The following is an 18,709-nucleotide window of genomic DNA, read 5'->3' as shown; positions in this document are numbered from 1 at the left end:
TTCCCACTTAATCTTGACAACAGCTATGTGAGGGAGCCATAGGTATCTCTGTCCTGGCAGTTGAAGAAACTGAGATCCTAAAGGCTAGCCCAGCTGCCCCAAGCCACACAGCTAGAAAGGGAGGATTTCTCTACCTATCCAACCCTTGCCTTTTTATACACTAGCAAGTCTAATGAAAGACTTGGCCTTTTTTTTTTTTTTTTTTTTTTGGAGACAAAGTCTCGCAGGCGGGAGTACAGTGGTGCAATCTCGACTCACTGCAACATCCCCCTCCCAAGTTCAAGTGATTCTCCTGCCTCAGCCCCCCGGGTAGCTGGGATTAGAGGCGTGTACCACCCTGCCCAGCTAATTTTTGTGTTTTTGGTAGAGACAGAGTTTCATCATGTTGGCCAGGCTGTCTCAAACTCCTGACCTCAAGTGATCCGCCCATCTCGGCCTCCCAAAGTGCTGGGATTACTGGCATGAGCCACCGCGCCAGCCAAGACTTGCTTTCCTTATTTGTTCTAAGAACTCACTTTTTCTTTGGGCAGGCTCACAGTCATTAGACCAGAAAGTCCATTTCAGATCTGGAATGTCAAGAAAAAAGTTGTGTTTTTTCCCTCAAATGTTCTTGGCATCACCCTGGGGAATCTTCACAACACCCTCTGGTAAAAACAAATCTGTTACCCCAGTGAGAAAAGGCCTGGCCTGCCAGAGTCAGACTGGCATAGATTATTGTCTTTTTAATAGTGTTTGGGAGACAAGGGGACCCAGACTCCCAGAACAGAACATTTTCCACCTCCAACAGGGTGGGCAGGTTAGTCCCTGCCTGCCTCCCTGCTGAAAGAATTTTAAAATAACCAGTGGCTATTTTGCCAAGAGTACGTATAACTGCTATCTGATTGAATGCTGAGAGATATGTATAAAAGGCAAAAGAAAATGGAAAATCAGGTTTTCTGATATGCATGCCACATCATGTCAGGTATGAAAAAATAGCCTGTCCTGTGGATTCTGTCTTCTGAGATGAAGTGAAAGTCTTTCATGGTGGTTCGTGCCCCAGGACAGGAAACAAACAGCAATAGGGATTTCTCCCTGAAAAGCCACTTCAGAAAAATTCTATTACCCTTTTACTCTAAGAGAAGAGTTGTAGAGTCTACCTGCAATTTCACAATCCACCCACTCTGGACCTCAATTTGTGGCAAAAAGAACAGAAGACTTTCTTCCGCTTATATAGTTTGGGCAAACTAAATGTCTAAGAACAGATAATTAGAAAAAGGAATTAGAGCAGACAATTAGAAAAAGTAATTATATTCATCCATAAAATAGAATGTTGTTTAGCTGATATAGTAATGGACCATCTAAAAATGTGGGAAGATGTTAAAATTAGAATGCTGAGTGAAAAATATAAAACTGTCTAATATGGCCATATTTGTACAAGAAAATGATATAATGTGTATTTGTGAATAGAAAAATACCAAACTAAGAGGAATCATCTCCAGAGATACCCTGAGTGGGTTTTCTTTTTTTATTTTATGTACTTTCTAAAGTAAACTATATAGCTCCTGTAATTAAAAAAAAAAGTTAAATAAAATTAATGGGGCACAGTGGCACACATCTGTAGTCTCAGCTATGTGGGAGGATTACTTGAATTCAGGAGTTCGAGGCCAGCCTAGACAACATAGTAAAACCCTGTCTCCAAAAAAAAAAAAAAAAAAAAAAAAAAAGCCCCAAGGTATGAATCTAAACCCAACACAAAGAATCTGAATCCCCAGGAATTGAAATTAAGACATTAAACTGGGTTTAAATATAAAAATGACTACAACAAGCATGGAATTTGGTTCTGGGTCAGTCTCCCCTGATGTGCCCAGTTGTTAGATGTGTTCCTGGGGCTCATGAAAGAAGAGAAGGTGCAGTGCAGCCTATTCGAGTGAATTGACTTCTGTCAACTCACTTCTGTGAGCACTGAGCTCCAAATGCCCAGTGGGTGGACAGAAGAATAATCCAATCTCATTGTTTCTGGTCTCTCTAGTGACTTTCTGGTAACTGATCATGGTTAATGGCCTCCGGTGATGAAAATAGACCTAGGTACCCGGAGAGTAGGGTGGGAAAACAAGTGAAGGGACAGGCTGGGCATGATGGCTCACACCTGTAATTCCAGCACTTTGGGAGTCTGAGGCAGGCAGATTGCTTGAGCCCAGGAGTTCAAGACCAGTCTGGGCAACCTGGTAAAACCCTGTCTCTACAAAAAATACAAAAATTACCTGGGCATTGTGGCACACACCTGTAGTCCTAGCTACTGGGGAGGCAGAGGCCAGAGGATCACTTGAGCCTGGGAGATTGAAGCTGCAGTGAGCCGTGATTATGCAACTGTACTCCAGCCTGGGTGACAGTGCAAGACCCTGTCTCAAAAAAAAAAAAAAAAAAAAAAAAAAAAAACCGACAGAGTCCTCAAGGAGAATTATTTTCACCCTCACCCTGCCTTTTGGGTGCCTATGTAACAAATGTGGTAGCAGCCCTGGATGACTTCACCCCCACTTGTGCCTAGAGCTGCTGTGCATCCCAGCCCAAGGCTGCAAACTTGCACCTGGAGAGTCAGGCAGGGATCTGAAATGCCTGAGGGACCTGGGGGCATCTAGTCCTCTAAAGTAGGGCCTACTGCTGCTCTTTCTAATTTCCAAATCGATGGAAATGTAGCCCTGGCATTTTTTTTTTTTTTTTTTTGAGACCAAGTCTTGCTCTGTCACCCAGGCTGGAGTGCAGTGGTGCCATCTCAGCCCACTGCAACCTCTACCTCCCGGGGTCAAGCAATCCTGCCTCAGCATCCCTATTCCAGGCCGAGATTACAAGTGCCCACCAATACGTCTGGCTCATTTTTGCATTTTTAGTAGAGACAGGGTTTCACCATGTTGGCCAGCCTGTTCTCAAACTCTTGAGCTCAAGTGACCCACCCACCTCAGTCTCCCAAAGTGCTGGGATTACAGGCATGAGCCACTATGCCCAGCAGCCCTGACATTGTTAGATTTTTCTGGCTTTTCAAATACTCATTTTTTTTTTAAAGAAAAAATATAATATCAAAGTCAAACACATTTAGAGTTAGCCCCTTTTCAACCTAGATCTCTCTGAAGAGGTCTGGTAGTTCCAAAAGGACTTAAGTCCAAGAACATTTTCTGGATGATGACCACTGCCCCCAAAATTCTGCCATTAGTGTCACTCTTGTAGGTTAGGGGCATTTTATAAGAAGCAGCAACCTACTTTCTCCTTTCTTGAAGGGACAGATAATGCATAACCCATTAGACCTCTAACCCTGAGTGAAATTGTCAGCTGAATAGCCTGTCTCCCAGCAAAGCCTGAGGGAGAGAGGTGAGTGTAGGTCGAAGCACTCTCCACTGAGGCCATCAAAACTGTGAAATTCATGGAGGAAAAAGGAGCTTCCAGTTTCACATACTGGCCTAGACCTGCCTAAGGGTGCAGCCAACTCCCTAAAAAGAGGATGATACTAGAATAGGACCAAGCAAACAGTATCTCTCAAGAATGTTGGAGGGGTTGGGCACAGTGGCCCACACTTGTAATCCCAACACTTTGGGAGGCTGAGGCAGGAGGATCGCTTGACCCCAGGAGTTCGAGACCAGTCTGGGCAATATAGTGAGGTCTCATCTCTACTCAAAATTTTAAAGTTAGCTGCACCTGTGGTCCCACCTAGTTGGGAGGCTGAGGCAAAAGAATCACTTGAGCCCAGGAGGTCAAGGCTTGCAGTGAGCCACGATCATACCACTGCACTCCAGCCTGGGCGACAGAGTGAGACCTTGTCTCAAAAAAAAAAAAAAAATGTTGGAGGGAAGGGGGATTATAGGGTTTTGCCCTACTAATCCAATGTCTTCTTTCCAGCCTCCCTAGCTGTAATTTGTCAGTCCCTCTTCTGAGCCCCCATACAATTTTTGCCTCAGTCATAACCTTCATTATATTTTGCTATTTTAATCACGTATACTATCTTCTTTACTCAATTAGTGTAATAGTGAAATTTCAAAATATTATGCAAGCGTGGTGCTAAGCAGCTTGTAAAGGCAGAGCTCGTGGTGATTTCATCGTTGTAAGTTCCCACATCACCACTCCTTTGTCCAGCCTTTGCTGAACACCTGGGCTGTTCCAGGTGCAGACTGAGGCCAGGAGGGAGCAGTGTTAGGATATGGGGGCATGTGCCATAATGAGGGAGTCTACTCTGCTTATGGGCTTTATAATTGTATTAACACACCTTTTCCCAAGCGGCAGGCTCAGGCCTGCTATCTTTTCTCTGAGCTTGTTATAGGCATGATTGCCTGTGCATTCTTTGCATTTAGTAGCTTTCCTTTTAACCTCAGAGTCAGCTGTTGTGTATCTTTCCTCTTTTTGTTCTTATTCCTTTTGACATATACAATTTGATGTCTTTGTTTCCTAGATGCATCAGATTTTTTTTTATTTTTGTTGTTTAAGGAATTACAGTAGGTAAAGGTGAAAAGAATATTAATAAGGCCAAATTTCAATTAGGATTCTCTGGCCCTACGGACAAAAGTGCAGTGGCAGCCAGCTAGCACTCTGTGTTCTTGGCAGGGTAACCATGGGCACAGTGTAACCATTTAACCTAGGCTTGCCGCACCGTTTTCCTTTGGATTTCACTCTTCATTGCCCATCATTCCCCTCCTGCATTTTGATTGAGGATAGGTTGCCTAATACAACTTGTGAGTGAGTTTCTAGATTTTGAAATCAATATGATTTTAAGAGACCTTAACCTTAGGCATCAGATCCTTAAAAGGTTAGTGTGCCTCAAATTGCCAAGTGCAGGCAGATCACACGGCGATCTTGTTAAAATTCAGATTCTAACTGGGCTGGGCTGGACTCTGTGGGGCTTGGGATTCTGTGTGTCTAATAAAGTCCCCCAGATGCTGATGCTGCTGTTCCGCCTTTGAGAGTCAAAGTGATGACGAAGTTCCTTTCTAACTGCTAACCTTGTTCAATATAAAACCAGCAAATACTGATGGGTTTAAGACTCCATGTGTTGTCCCAAATATTAAGTGCTAAAATTCTTATAATATTAAGATTGACTTTTCCTATCTTGTGAGCCTTAAAAATGAATGTTTCCATCCTCTGTAATGACTTCCTAATAACTGATCATGGATAATGGCCTCCAGTGATGAAAATAGACCTAAGTACCCTAAGAGTAGGGTGGGAAAACACAAGAAAGGACAGGCCAGGCATGATGGCTCATATTTGTAATCCTAGCACTTGGGATCAAATGGCAAATGTTAAGTTCTCATTCAACCATGTCTCCAACGATCACTGTTCCCCCAAAAGGGCAAAAGATGTGTGGCCATGTGGACTTTACAGAGAGAGCATTGAGCAAAAGATAGTTCGATAACTACTTTTTAAATACTGCTTGTCATGAGGTGTAAATGTAAAGCCTCTGTTGATAACTAATAGTGTTTTGCTCATAGAAGTGAGGCATACATGGCTGAGTGAAGAAATCACCAGATTCAGGGGGGAAAAAAACCCAGGCATTATTTGGAGCAGGCTAAGAATTTCACAAATTGAGTGAATTTTTAATAACTATTAGCAAGAGGGAGCAGTTTATATACCTGAGGATTTGTTGAATAATAATCTGAAAAAGACTAAATATGCCTTTTTTTCCCCATGTCTTCTAGAGAAATCAACTTTTCAGTAATTGGTCAGTATGTGGATTATCTTGTGAAAGAACAGGGAGTGAAGAACATTTTTGGTAAGTCAACTTTGGGGATGTCTCTGCATGTCTCCAGCTCAGTCTTTAGAAGGTATATCTCACCTGGTTACCAGCCAAGAGGTCACACAGTCATGGGGTCACAGGTTATGATGGAGCCTGGCTAAGCTAACTAAAATTTGTGAATTTGTAGACCCACCAATGTTAGACCTACAAAGCACCTCAAGAGATTGCCTCATTTGATAGTGTGCCAACACTTATGGTATTATTTTTTATCCCCATTTGGAGATGAAAATATATGACTCAGATATACTCTAGGTTGCCCCAGGCCATTCAGTCAAGAAGTGGCAAACAACTAAACCCTCTTAAGTAACAACTAAACCCACTTCTCTCTTTTATTTATTTATTTATTTATTTGTTTGTTTATTTATTGAGATGGAGTCTTGCTCTGTCGCCCCCCCGGGCTGGAATGCAGTGGCGCCATCTCGGCTCACTGCAACCTCCGCCTCCCAGGTTCAAGTGATTCTCCTGCCTCAGCCTCCTGTGTAGCCGGACCATAGGCGCACACCACCACACCCAGCTAATTTTTGTATTTTTAGTAGAGACAGGGTTTTGCCATATTGGACAGGCTGGTCTCGAACTCCTGACCTCAGGTGATCTGCCCGCCTCGGCCTCCCAGAATGCTGGGATTACAGGCGTGAGCCACCGTGCCCAGCCTCTTCTCTCTCTTAAGAATGGGCTTTATTCTGTCTTCCCCTGGCCTTTCAAATTGTGAATGGAACAAAGACTCTAAATGTAGCACACAAAGAAATCACAGGACTAGTAGTTATCCCCTTTTATTTCATAGAAGTGAAAGTTTAAAAAAATTAGATCTTGAACATTTTAAGCCTGACAACTATACTTACCTGCGATTGAGCTGTCCCTTGCTTGGTGTTCTGGGCTCTCGGACCCTTGGATGCATTTTTATTCTGAGAACACTACACCTTGGCCCTGACCTACTGCTCTACCAACAGGAGCCCCTCCAGAGCCAGAGGTACCTGGTAATAATAATCAGAGCAGATTAAAACTTGTGTGAAAAAGTGTCCTGGGCCACATGTCAAAACCGAGACCTGATTACAAAACCACTCAATGTCCCTCTACAGTGCTAAGCCATAGTGGAGAAGGCAGATTCTTACTCCACAAAGGGCAGCAGATCTCCCCTGGGTATAAGGAAAAAGCAGGAACATCCCTATGACCAGAGCACACTTGAAGTCAAGACCTCAAAGGAGTGGTTAAAAATACTTTCCGACTCCCCTTCCCTGCCTCCACAACCTCCCCTCTTCCAACCCAGTGCTGCGTGCTTAGAGATTCAGAGTGCCACCACATGCATGAGACCTCAGTAATGTATCCTACTGCCATAGGCATCTTTCTGTGATCCATTAAGAAATGATTGTAGTAGGCCAGGTGTGGTGGCTCACACCAGTAATCCCAGCACTTTGGGAGGCTGAGGCGGGCAGATCACCTGAGGTCAGGAGTTCAAGACCAGCCTGCCCAACACGGCAAAACCCCATCTCTACTAAAAATACCAAAAATCAGCCGGGTATGGTGACAGGTCCCTATAATCCCAGTTACTCAGGAGGCTGAGGCAGGAGAATCACTTGAACCCGGGAGGCAGAGGTTGCAGTGAGCCAAGATGGCGCCACTGCACTCCAGCCTGGGCGACGAGCAAAACTCTGTCTCAAAAAAATAAAAAAGAAATGATTGTAGTAGAAGGAAAAGAGGAAAGAGGATGAGTTTTGGAATCACACAACTCTGGATTCAAACTTAAATTATTTACTGTTTTGGACTTTATCTTTTCATCTGTAAATGAGAAAAATAATTTCTTCTTTGCTGGGTTGTTGTGAGAGTAAGTGGATATGTAAGAGCACTTGGTATAAGAAATATTAATATCCTTTGTGCTTATTTATGAAATATTTATTTAAAAAACGAGTTGTCCTAGAGCACTACCATCATGTCAAACTGTAAATGGAGATAGTTTGAGATCTGTAGTATACAAAAGCACCCGCATGAGTAACTCCCACTTATTTAACATCCTGGTACTGGATGGTGTTGATTTCCCTGCCATTCAAGCCCAGATATAAAACTGGGTAGTGTGTTTGGAGATTGACGTAAAATGTGGGCAGTCATCTCTGTCTTTATTTAAAATATTTGTGGACTGTCCCTAATATCAAGGTCAGATTTATAATTACAAGTCACAGTTAACCTTCCCACTGCCTTTGACAAGGTGAAAGTGGAAAAAAGTGCCTGAAATGAAAATGGAAACATGGCATTTTCCCCTCCTGACCATCCTCAGTGCAGCGGTTTCTGACCCTGCACTTTCAGACTCGGGGTTGGAGGAGCAGAGGTGCTCCTTGGTCCCACTGATTTACTCTTTGTTTGAACAGTGAATGGCACAACAGGAGAAGGCCTGTCCCTGAGCATCTCAGAGCGTCGCCAGGTCGCAGAGGAGTGGGTGACAAAAGGGAAGAACAAGTGAGTGGCTGCGTGAGGATAAAAATGCCCTTTGGCAACAGCTGTATTCAGTGAGCCTCTTCCCCAGAGGATACGCCCTCCCTGCTTTCTGGTCAGAGCCAGGGCTTGAGGTCAGCTGGTGATGATGACCTCAGATGAGCAGGGCCCCGGGGATCCTGGCTTCTTGGAGAAGAGCCCCCTCCCTTTCTGTGCAGAAGGGCAGCCAAACTGCTAGACACACCTGCCACCCAGAGGTTCCGTTGGGAAACTGCTTCTTACCTGTCTACAAGGCCAATCAATCCCCTCACAGTTACCCATCCTTGGGCTGAAGGGTAAGAGGGGAGGGTGGTGATGGACTCTGCTGGTTATTTGGCTCTTCCACTGAGCAACTCACACCCCTTCCCTTCTCGGGATGAGCGCCTGATGCTTGTATTGGCCCACTTCTCTTTACAGGTCTCTGTGCATCCAACTCAACGTGTTCTTTTATGGTGCTTCCTCTTGCACTGTTGGAGGACTTTCTGTAGCCCATAAACTTCCATGCAGTGGTATATTTTTGTAACACCCAATTCATGCCATGGTTCAACAAACAGGATAGTATCAGTTCCATAAGCACCTCCAGTTAACTAAGTTTGTTTTTTTGTTTTTGTTTTTGTTTTTGTTTTTCTTGAGATGGAGTCTCGCTCTGTTGCCTAGGCTGGAGTGCAGTGGCGCTATCTCGGCTCACTGCAACCTCTGCCTCTGGGGTTCAAGCAATTCTCCTGCCTCAGCCTTCCGAGTAGCTGGGACTACAGGTGCATGCCACCATGCCTGGCTAATTTTTTGTATTTTTAGTAGAGACAGGGTTTCACTGTGTTAAGTCAGGATGGTCTCCATCTCCTGATCTTGTGATCCGCCCACCTTGGCCTTCCAAAGTGCTGGGATTACAGGCGTAAGCCACCACATCTGGCCAACTAAGTTTTATTGATTTGTCTGTTACATTGTTATATGTTATGTACTGTGCTAGACACCAGCATTATAAAGTAAGGGCTCTGCCTTCAGGTTGCTGACCATCCAGTAGGGGTGTTAGATCAAGAAAACTAACACCCCAGCCCTTCTGATGAATGTATAAACAAAAAGGGAGTAATTGATGTTGTCTTAGGTGGGAGTAAAAGATTAGAGGTAAGTTCCAAGTGAGCAGAAGTTGTCAGTGTGAAGCCCATGATGTCCTTGGGAATCCTTAGTGGCTTCAGGGCACCTCCAGTACTCTGAAATTATGTGCCAAATTTGAGTGCATATCCACAGAAGCATTTTCTGGTATGCCATCAGCTTTCAGTTAATGTGAGCTCTAGGGTCCAAAAAGATTAAGGACCATGGGCAGAGTGTGAAAACAGGAGGGCTAAGGGCATACATTAAGAACTGGCCGGGCACGGTGGCTCACGCCTGTAATCCCAGCACTTTGGGAGGCCGAGGCAGGCAGATCACGAGGTCAGGAGATCGAGACCATCCTGGCTAACAGGATGAAACCCCGTCTCTACTAAAAATACAAAAAAATAAAATTAGCCTGGCGCGGCGGCAAGCGCCTGTAGTCCCAGCTACTCAGGAGGCTGAGGCAGGAGAATGGCGTGAACCCAGGAGATGGAGCTTGCAGTGAGCCAAGATCGTGCCACTGCACTCCAGCATGAGTGACAGAGTGAGACTCTGTCTCAAAAAGAAAAAAGAACAGTACCAAAAATGAGGGACAGGGAAGTAGGCAGAGACAGAAAGCCCTCAGAGGGTAGGAGGCCAATTGGGAGTGAGTCCTGTCACTGCAGCCAGGGAAGAGAATGATTTCAGAGACTGTCAGTGTAGCAGGGGCCATAGAGCCTGACTGCCTGAGTTTGAGGCCCAGCTCTGCTTATCAGCTCTGGGAACTCAGGCACATCACCTAACTTCTGTGTGCTGCATCCCTAAAATAGAAGTAATAATCGTACCTCACTTATGAGGTTGTAGTGAGGATTAGAACAGTGCCTGGCAGGCACAGTTCACATAACACATTCACGCTAATGTAAGAATTCATTGTAACTATTTAGATGCAGTAGATGCTATGTTCATTATAACATTTGTTATAATAACTCTTAGATGCCATGAAAGTCAGCACACAAAAGACAGAAGACCATTAGGTTTGACATATCATAGGAAGTCACTGATGACCTCTGAAAGAGCAGGGCCAGTCAGGTTATTGTAGAGAAGCCAGACTGCAGTGAGTTATAGAATGCAGCAGACATCTGCAAGTGGGAGCGGTGAGTGCAGCTGATCCTCACAAAAAGTTTTCTGGCAAAGGGAAGGAGAGATGGAGTCATACATTAGGAAGGAAGGAATAGGCAAGATTGAAAGAAGGATAGTTTTGTTAAGTGGAAAAATGTTGAGTGTGTTTCTATGCTGAAAGGACACTGCCATGGAATGAGAGATTAAAGATACAGAAAAGACTGGTAAACCTTGGCTGGGTGCAGTGGCTCATGCCTATAATCCCAGCACTTCGGGAGACCAAGGCAGGCAGATTGCTTAAGCCCAGGAGATCAGGACCAGCCTGGGCAACATATGGAGACCCTGTCTCTACAAAAAATAAAAATAATAATTAGCCAGGCATAGTGGTATGCCCCTGTGGTCCCAGCCACTTGGGAGGCTGAGGCAGGAGGATCATTTGAGCCCAGGGGGACAGAGGTTGCAGTGAGCTAAAATCACACTACTGTAGTCCAGCCTGGGTGACAGAGCAAAACCCTGTCTTGAAAAAAGTGGTGAATTGATACCTTTGATGGAAGGTCTTGGATAGGGGGATTTGGCTAGGGGTTTGACATACAGATGCTCCTCCACTAATGACAGCATTACATCCTGATAGATTGATCAGAAATTCATTCAACTTACAATTTACATTGGGTTTTAAAGACATAATCCTGTCATAAGTCAGGGAGTGTAATGATGCTTTCACCCCATTGTAAGATCAAACCATCGTAAGTTGGGGACCATCCGCACAACCCAAAGTAGACAGAGTAGCTTTAGAAGACAGCTGAAGGCCTGGCACAGTGGCTCACACCTGTAATCCCAGCACTTTGGGAGGCCGAGGTAGGCAGAGCACCTGAGATCAGAAGTTTGAGACCAACCTGGCCAACCTGGCAAAACCCCGTCTCTACTAAAAATACAAAAAATAGCCAGGCATGGTGGCAGGTACCTGTAATCCCAGCTAATCAGGAGGCTGAGGCAGGAGAATCGCTTGTACCCTGGAGGTGGAGGTTGCAGTGAGCTGAGATTGCACCACTGCACTCTAGCCTGGGCGACAGAGTGAGACTCCATCTTAAAAAAAGAAGCTGAGAAGCTCGGAGGAAAGCAAATAGTGATATAGCCCCGCACACAGGTGGAGAGGAGGAAGAATAAGGGAGTCTGTGTGAAAGCTTCTTCATCTTTGGTCTCTGGGACTCTAGGACATCTGCCCAGAACAAGGAGTCGGGTAGAATTTAGAGCTTGACAGGAATAGTCAAGATTTGGAGTAGCCACTCCAGAGAACTGAGTCATGACAGCCAGAAGGCTCGTTGGAGCCTCCTCCTGGATTGGGAGATTACTAGGAAATGTGTATTTTAAATTTCCAACAGTGGTAGCTGTGCCTAGCAGCCCAGGAGAAAGAGGAAGAGCGAATGGATGATTGGCTTCACCTAAGCCAAGAGAAAGGGGTATTGAAGGGAGGGGTCGTGCAGTAAAACTGCTGGTGAGAGTTCAACAGGTCAGTCAGCCCTCCTTTCTCCATTCAGAAGTCTTCTATTATCCTTTATAAATACAAACCTGATCATGTCACTTCTCAGCTAGGTCCTGTTTTACCTAAGACATAGCTAGCCAAGAACCCCTGGAGGACTCTGTGATTGGGCCTAAACAAGAATGTGGTGTCTCTGTCTCATGAGGGCATGTGTTATTCAAGGTCCTTCAGAAGACTCACTGGGATGACTGCATTCACAGCTGAACATTATTAATCCCAGTTTGAGAAAACGAGTCTCACTGGCCTTTCTCTCCCCAGATAGGAACATGGAGTACCCCCAAAAAATGAACATCGTGGTATCAGAGCAAATATCCCCTTTTGGCCAAATTCTGAGGAGATTTGCAAAATAGGAAATTGCTTTTCATAGTGAATTCACTTCTCACAGGACTAGTTCCTGGTTGTGAGGAAACTATTTTTCTCTCCAACCAAAAATATCCCCGTATCATACCTATCTTCATTTATGTGGTACCACCAAATACAGCATCTAAACAATGCTTAACCAAAATAAGTACTCGTGTATTGATTAATCAATTATTGCTTTTCAAGTTCTGCTTGGTTGAACCTTAAATTCTATTCCCTAGACATTTTTTAAAATCCCTAATGATTCTTTATCTTTACTGTTTTCTATATTTTTGCAGCATTAAAAGGCTCTATTCTTTTTTCTCTTTTTCATTCTCCCAAACTTGTTTTTTTTTCTTTAAGTCTCTATTCTTAAGGCTTAACAGTAATAACTGCTAATATTTATTAAGCATTTACTGTGCCATGTACCATGCTGTGTTTTACCTGCATGAACTCACATAAACCTTACAATAGCCCTGTGTGACAGGTAATGCTATTATCTGAATTATTCGAGGAAATTGAGGTGTAAAGGTGTTAAGTGCCTTTCTGAGGAGTTCACAGCTGGTTCGTAACTGTCAGGATTCAAGCTCAAGACTCTAACTCTGGGATATAAGTTCTTAACAGCTATGTTGCACCACCTCCCAATTAGATTTCTTCCCTAGTGCTTGATTCACCATTGGCATCTTGATTTTTTTTTAATTTACATTTGATCTAAGTCAACAAATATTAGCCAGTGCCAGATATATGCAAAGCACTTTTATATAAATATATGCAGTATCATTTACTTACAAAAATCATATGTAATATCTGACACATAAATTGATTCTAAACATGATTAAACTAGGTCATTTCTTTCCATTAGAATTTATTTGTTATTTATTTTATTTTTATTTTTAATTATTTTTTGAAACATGGTCTTGCTCTGTTGCCCAGCCTGGGGTGCAGTGGCGTGATCTTGGCTCACTGCAGCTTCCACCTCCTGGGTTCAAGCGATTCTCCCACCTCAGCCCCCAAGTAGCTGGGACTACAGGCACACACCACCACATTTGGCTAATTTTTTGTATTTTGGGTAGAGACGGAGTTTTGCCATGTTGCCCAGGCTGGTCTTGAACTCCTGAGCTCACGCAATCCGCCCACCTCAGCCTCCCAAACTGCTGGGATTATAGGTATGATCCACTGCACCTAACCTATAATTGATTTTTAAATTTTGTGTCTTTTATCACAACTTAGAAGTGTTTTATGTAAGCGTGTATATAAGACGAATTTCTATAGACTCCAATTTAAGATAATGGGCTTGGACTAAATTATCTTTGTGATCCTCTGCCTGTAACTTAATGAGAGATGAATCCCATTTCTCTACACGTTTAACGATTTTCAGCATATATTTCTGCTGTTGGTAATATGAAACCTCCATGATACTGTATAAACATACCACCTTCCCACTGGCTGTAAATGAAGTCATTGCAGAAATGGCTGTATTCCTACAGAAAGGAAGAAATGAATACCATTTTAACCTTGCCTTTAAATACCTCCTTTGGGGGCTGAATATTCTCTGCTGTGAAATCAGAATCATCCTAGGCACAGTCAAATCACAACCAACCTCTCAGTAATATGACAAGACTTTGATATCCATGACCTATGTTAAAAAGATCACCATAAGCCCCTTTAGGTAGATTAAATATATTGCTATAGAACTTAATAAGTGAGATTAATAAGGCATCAGTTAACTGCTAAAACCAGCACAAATCAGGATAGTGCAGCCCTTCTGCATGCCTCTAAACTCTAAGCGATGCAGCAGTGTTTTTTCTTTTGCAGGCTGGATCAGGTAATAATTCACGTAGGAGCACTGAGCTTGAAGGAGTCACAGGAACTGGTACGTATGCAGCTCCATCTGGGAGAGACTACTCAAGGGGCCTCCATTTTTATGCTGCAGTTAAAATCAGTACTATATTTGCTATGAAGTGGATGGTGTGCCTGAAAAAATAAGATGTGGCATCTCAGGGGCTCACCGCCTAGAAGCAGGCATTGAGCCATAAAGAAAAGGTTGTAGCTCCAGGTGATGATGACTGTAGGATAGGAGATCGAAGCACCTTCCTCCAAGGAGAGTAAGGATGGATGCAGCTGTAGCTGAATTTGCAGGTAAGGAGCAGAACTGAGCCAATTTCAGTTTTCTCTGGGAAGTAGAAGGCAGTGCCATCTGCAGGGCACAGAGGGACAAAGGATAGAGTAAAGGCTTGAAGAATGGCAAATGTGAATTCTGCATTGGAGAAAGGAGGAGGGAGCTAAAACGCAAAAGGATTGCTTGGTGGTGCTGAAGACCAACTTAAGTTGCAAGTTATAAATTTGTCATACCACCCTTCAGCACAGTTGTGGATTTTTTTTTTCTGGGTACACTCTTTAGCCAGAATATAGGAACAAGAACACAGACAATTGGATTGCTCCCACTTTAGAGATTAGCAGGTTAAGTGGAGCAGAAGCAAGAGAGGAAGGGGTTAAAGTTCCTGGCAGAAAAGCAGGTGGTGTGGTGATTCTGAGGCCTGGGTGAATTGGTTAAGAAAAGAAGGCACACACTTTGGGAGGCCGAGGCAGGCAGATCATGAGGTCAGGAGTTTGGGACCAGCCTGACCGATATGGTGAAACCTTGTCTCTACTAAAAATACAAAAATTAGCCAGGCACGGTGGTGGGCGCCTGTAATCCCAGCTACTCAGGAGGCTGAGGCAAGAGAATTGCTTGAACCCAGGAGGTGGAGGTTGCAGTGAGCCGAGATCGTGCCACTGCACTCCAGCCTGGGCAACAGAGCGAGACTCCATCTCACAAAGAAAAAAAAGAAAGAAAAAGAAAAGCACAAAGATTTTTAAAATTGTTTATCAGAAGGCCCTGTACCTGGACTGCTACAAATTAACCAAGTTTCCAGAACTTAGATACTCTACCTCCAAAGATTACAATGACTTTTTCTGGCTCAGCTTCTTCTTTTTTATTTTATTTTATTTTATTTTTTTGAGACGGAGTCTTGCTCTGTCGCCCAGGCTGGAGTGCAGTGGCACAATCTCGGCTCACTGCAAGCTCTGCCTCCCGGTTTCACGCCATTCTCCTGCCTCAGCCTCTCCGAGTAGCTGGGACTACAGGTGCCCGCCACCACGTCCGGCTAATTTTTTGTATTTTTTAGTAGAGACGGGGTTTCACCGTAGTCTCGATCTCCTGACCTCGTGATCCGCCCGCCTCGGCCTCCCAAAGTGCTGGGATTACAAGCGTGAGCCACCGCACCCGGCCTCAGCTTCTTCTTAATGGGTTTTCTTTTATTGTTTTGGCTATTTAGATTTAGAAATGGGATATATAATATATTTGCAAAAAATTGCGACTTAGTGCTTTAGGCAAGATGCAAAGGAATATCTATCATTAGCCATAATAAGTGTGGAATCAGAATTTAGAGACTCGATTTATTCCTCTTACATTTGATTTGCTTCTCTTACAAAAGGTTTTTCAACTAAGGCAGTGTGGTGTAGGGTATATTTTTCTTTTTTCTCTCTTTTCAATTGCTGCTTTTCCAATGTATAATACAAATTTTAAAATATTATCATGTAATGACATGAATGACAGTATCATCCATTGGGCTGAACACCGAATAGTATAGAGGTAATCTTGGAATGAATAATCCTCTGGAATAGGGATAATCTCCTGGTATAGGGGTAGTCTTGCCAAAGAGACAATAACATTGGCATCTGCTTAGCCGTAACTCTTTATTGGATGATGCTTGAATGGACACTGCCATCAACTCTCTTAGGTGTTTCCTCTTTCCTTGCTTTCAGCTAAGGTTACTCTTCTACTCTTTTTCTAAACAGAGTAGTAAGCAAATGATTTAAATATGTCACATTCTGATCCTGTGTTAATGAAATTATTCCCAGTGCCTTAATTGGGCTATATCCCAGTCTTCTCCTTTTAACTATTCTAGTTTACTTCTGCAGAAAGATAATCACGTCTATTAGATATAGATATTACAAGTCAAAGTCTCAGAAGGAAGGCCCATTTCCCTTTTTAGATAGTGGGGCACGTTCTGAAACAACAAGTATCTACTGGTTCCTTGCTATGTGCCCAGCATCATGATTAACCTGGACTCAAGGGTGAGCAAGATCTGAGCCCTGCCCTGAGGGACTTACACTCTAATTGGAGGACAGTCACCATACACAACTGCCTTAGAACCTGGTAGGTTTAGGTACTTTATTTGAAATAGATACATAGTGTTATAAGGGTCCAGCAAGAGGAAATGTTACTTTTTTCTGGAGGAATTTGAGAAAATATCAGAAACATGGTGCAGAGTATCTTCTGTGATGTATATAATCTTTTCCTTTTCAGCATGTCTCAACTGCATTCCCAATCTAATATAAATTTTACAATATGACTGTCATGTCATTGGACAGAAAAGACAGTATCATCGATGGACTGAACAGAACAGAAATTACATGAGCAGATATCTCGATTAATGGTTATAACTTATCAAAATGAACCACTTATGTCTCCTTAGCAAGGTTTTTTGTACTGACAAAATATGAAGTATAAGATTAAGTGCACAGCTCACCTTCATCAGGGAGCTCTACTTTGTGACCTGGGATTTTCCTGGCAGTGACATTCATTAAATTTGGTTAATTTTCCCACTCTCCAGTGGTACATCAGTCAGCAAATTTGAAGAGCTTGTTACTGATCTTAGTATCTAAGCTATAGGTGACTATAGTAAATCACTTGCTCCAATATGGTCTTCTTTCTTCCTTTAAAGGCCCAACATGCAGCAGAAATAGGAGCTGATGGCATCGCTGTCATTGCACCGTTCTTCTTCAAGCCGTGGACCAAAGGTAAGTGGATAGATCTGAATGCATGGCACTTCACATGGTCCACTTCTTCTTGCCTCCATTCAAAATGGTTATATTTAATTTGTGAAAGTAAAGCAGTATAGATTGGAGGCTTGAAGTTGCAATGGTACAGTGGTTCTCTGAAATATTTGCTCTCCCTGGATCCATAAAAGAGACTGCATTAAAGTACTTCATTTCTTTTGCCCATTAATTGATCTGATTGGGTCATCCGCTGAGCCTGGTTGATCTGTAGATGCCTGTTTAGGTCAAGTGTCTGCTCCTGGACCAGTGAGTTGCATAGGGTGTCAGTCACATGGTAAAGCATGGGACCATTTTTCTTAAAAGAGAAGAATATAAGTGATGGGCATTTTGAGACTACACACCCTATTCAAGGTTGAGTGAATGATGAATTTTAAGAGATTTCACAGAAATATTCATTGCCTTCTAGAATACAAAAGTATTGCTTTCTCTTTCTCTACTGTCTTCTCTGCGGAAACTATTTATGGTGTCTAAGGATACCAAGTCTTTTTAATCCTTTTTGATTAGCAAAAAAAGAAGTATAAATTTTAGAAGGATAAAAACAGACATTATTTGCCTACATGATTAAATAAATCCATAATTAAATGCATAATAGGTCTAAATCATCATGAAATATCACCTATTATTGATACGTAGAAAATAGTTCATTTAGTTAAGCAATTTGATATTTATAAACTGGGAATTTAAAGTGAACATTTTTTAAGTTTTAAAAATTTTTTTAATTATTTTTTAGAGATGAGGTCTTGCTCTGTTGCCCAGGCTGGAGTACAGTGGCATGATCATAGCTCACTGCAGCCTTGAACTCCTGGGCTCAAGCAACCCTCCTCCATAGGCCTCCCAAGTAGCTGGGACTTACAGGCACATGCCACCATGCCAAGCTAATTTTTAAAAAACTTTTTGTAGGGACAAGATGTTGGTATGTTGCCCAGGATGATCTTGAATTCTTGGCCTTGATCCTCCTGCCTCAGCCTCCCAAAGTACTGGGATTACAGGCATGAGCCACTGTGTCCAGCCCAACATTTAAAAATTTTTTCACATGGCTTTACAAATTTTTACGTGAATATTTTTCCTAAAAGGAAAATAATATATGCATAATAATTTGTCAGAAATATTATCATAGACTTGAATACACATCATAACAGTATTAAGATGAGTACGTAAAAATCTATTACCCAGTGGCATCCAAAGCAGGAGGAGTGCTGCTGGACCTATATCTGCAGTAGTGTTGCAGGCGAAGCTCACATGAGATGATGCAGGAAACCCCACTTCCTCAGCAAACCAGAGTGTGCTCTCTTTTGATGTATCTGGATTTCTCCCCAAAGGGAAAAGTACCAAATTTTGCTGGAATTCTTGCAAAATGTGCCACTACTGCTATAATTTCCCTCTTGAAGCAGATATTGTTATCTTTTTGTTACAGGATTTTTTCAGTTAAAATCTTATTATTATCCTATAGTAGTCTCTGTTGTTTACTGTTCACACTTAGCCTTTTTGGGGTAAGAAGACAAGAGTCTCACATGATGGACTTATGTTTTTCATGATCATCTCTTAATATATGG

At 42.9% G+C, this 18,709-nt stretch overlaps 1 protein-coding gene across 5 annotated transcripts in view; it reads left to right on the top strand.

The window, feature by feature from the left end:
* NPL (N-acetylneuraminate pyruvate lyase) overlaps positions 1-18,709 on the top strand; it is a 40,578-nt gene that overhangs the window by 8,257 nt on the left and 13,612 nt on the right. For all 5 annotated transcript variants that reach the window (XR_004031706.1, XM_030818779.1, XM_030818780.1 and 2 more), the window contains 4 exons: positions 5,652-5,725; positions 8,107-8,194; positions 14,088-14,145; positions 17,042-17,117. Coding sequence is in view for 4 of the 5 variants with exons in the window: in XM_030818779.1 (XP_030674639.1) it covers positions 5,652-5,725; positions 8,107-8,194; positions 14,088-14,145; positions 17,042-17,117 (296 nt within the window). In the remaining variant the exon portion in view is untranslated. The remainder of the gene's footprint in view (positions 1-5,651; positions 5,726-8,106; positions 8,195-14,087; positions 14,146-17,041; positions 17,118-18,709) is intronic.

This window comes from Nomascus leucogenys, chromosome 9 (genome assembly GCF_006542625.1).
Source record: "Nomascus leucogenys isolate Asia chromosome 9, Asia_NLE_v1, whole genome shotgun sequence".
Taxonomy (NCBI): domain Eukaryota; kingdom Metazoa; phylum Chordata; class Mammalia; order Primates; family Hylobatidae; genus Nomascus; species Nomascus leucogenys.
This window is presented reverse-complemented; position numbering and strand designations above follow the sequence as displayed.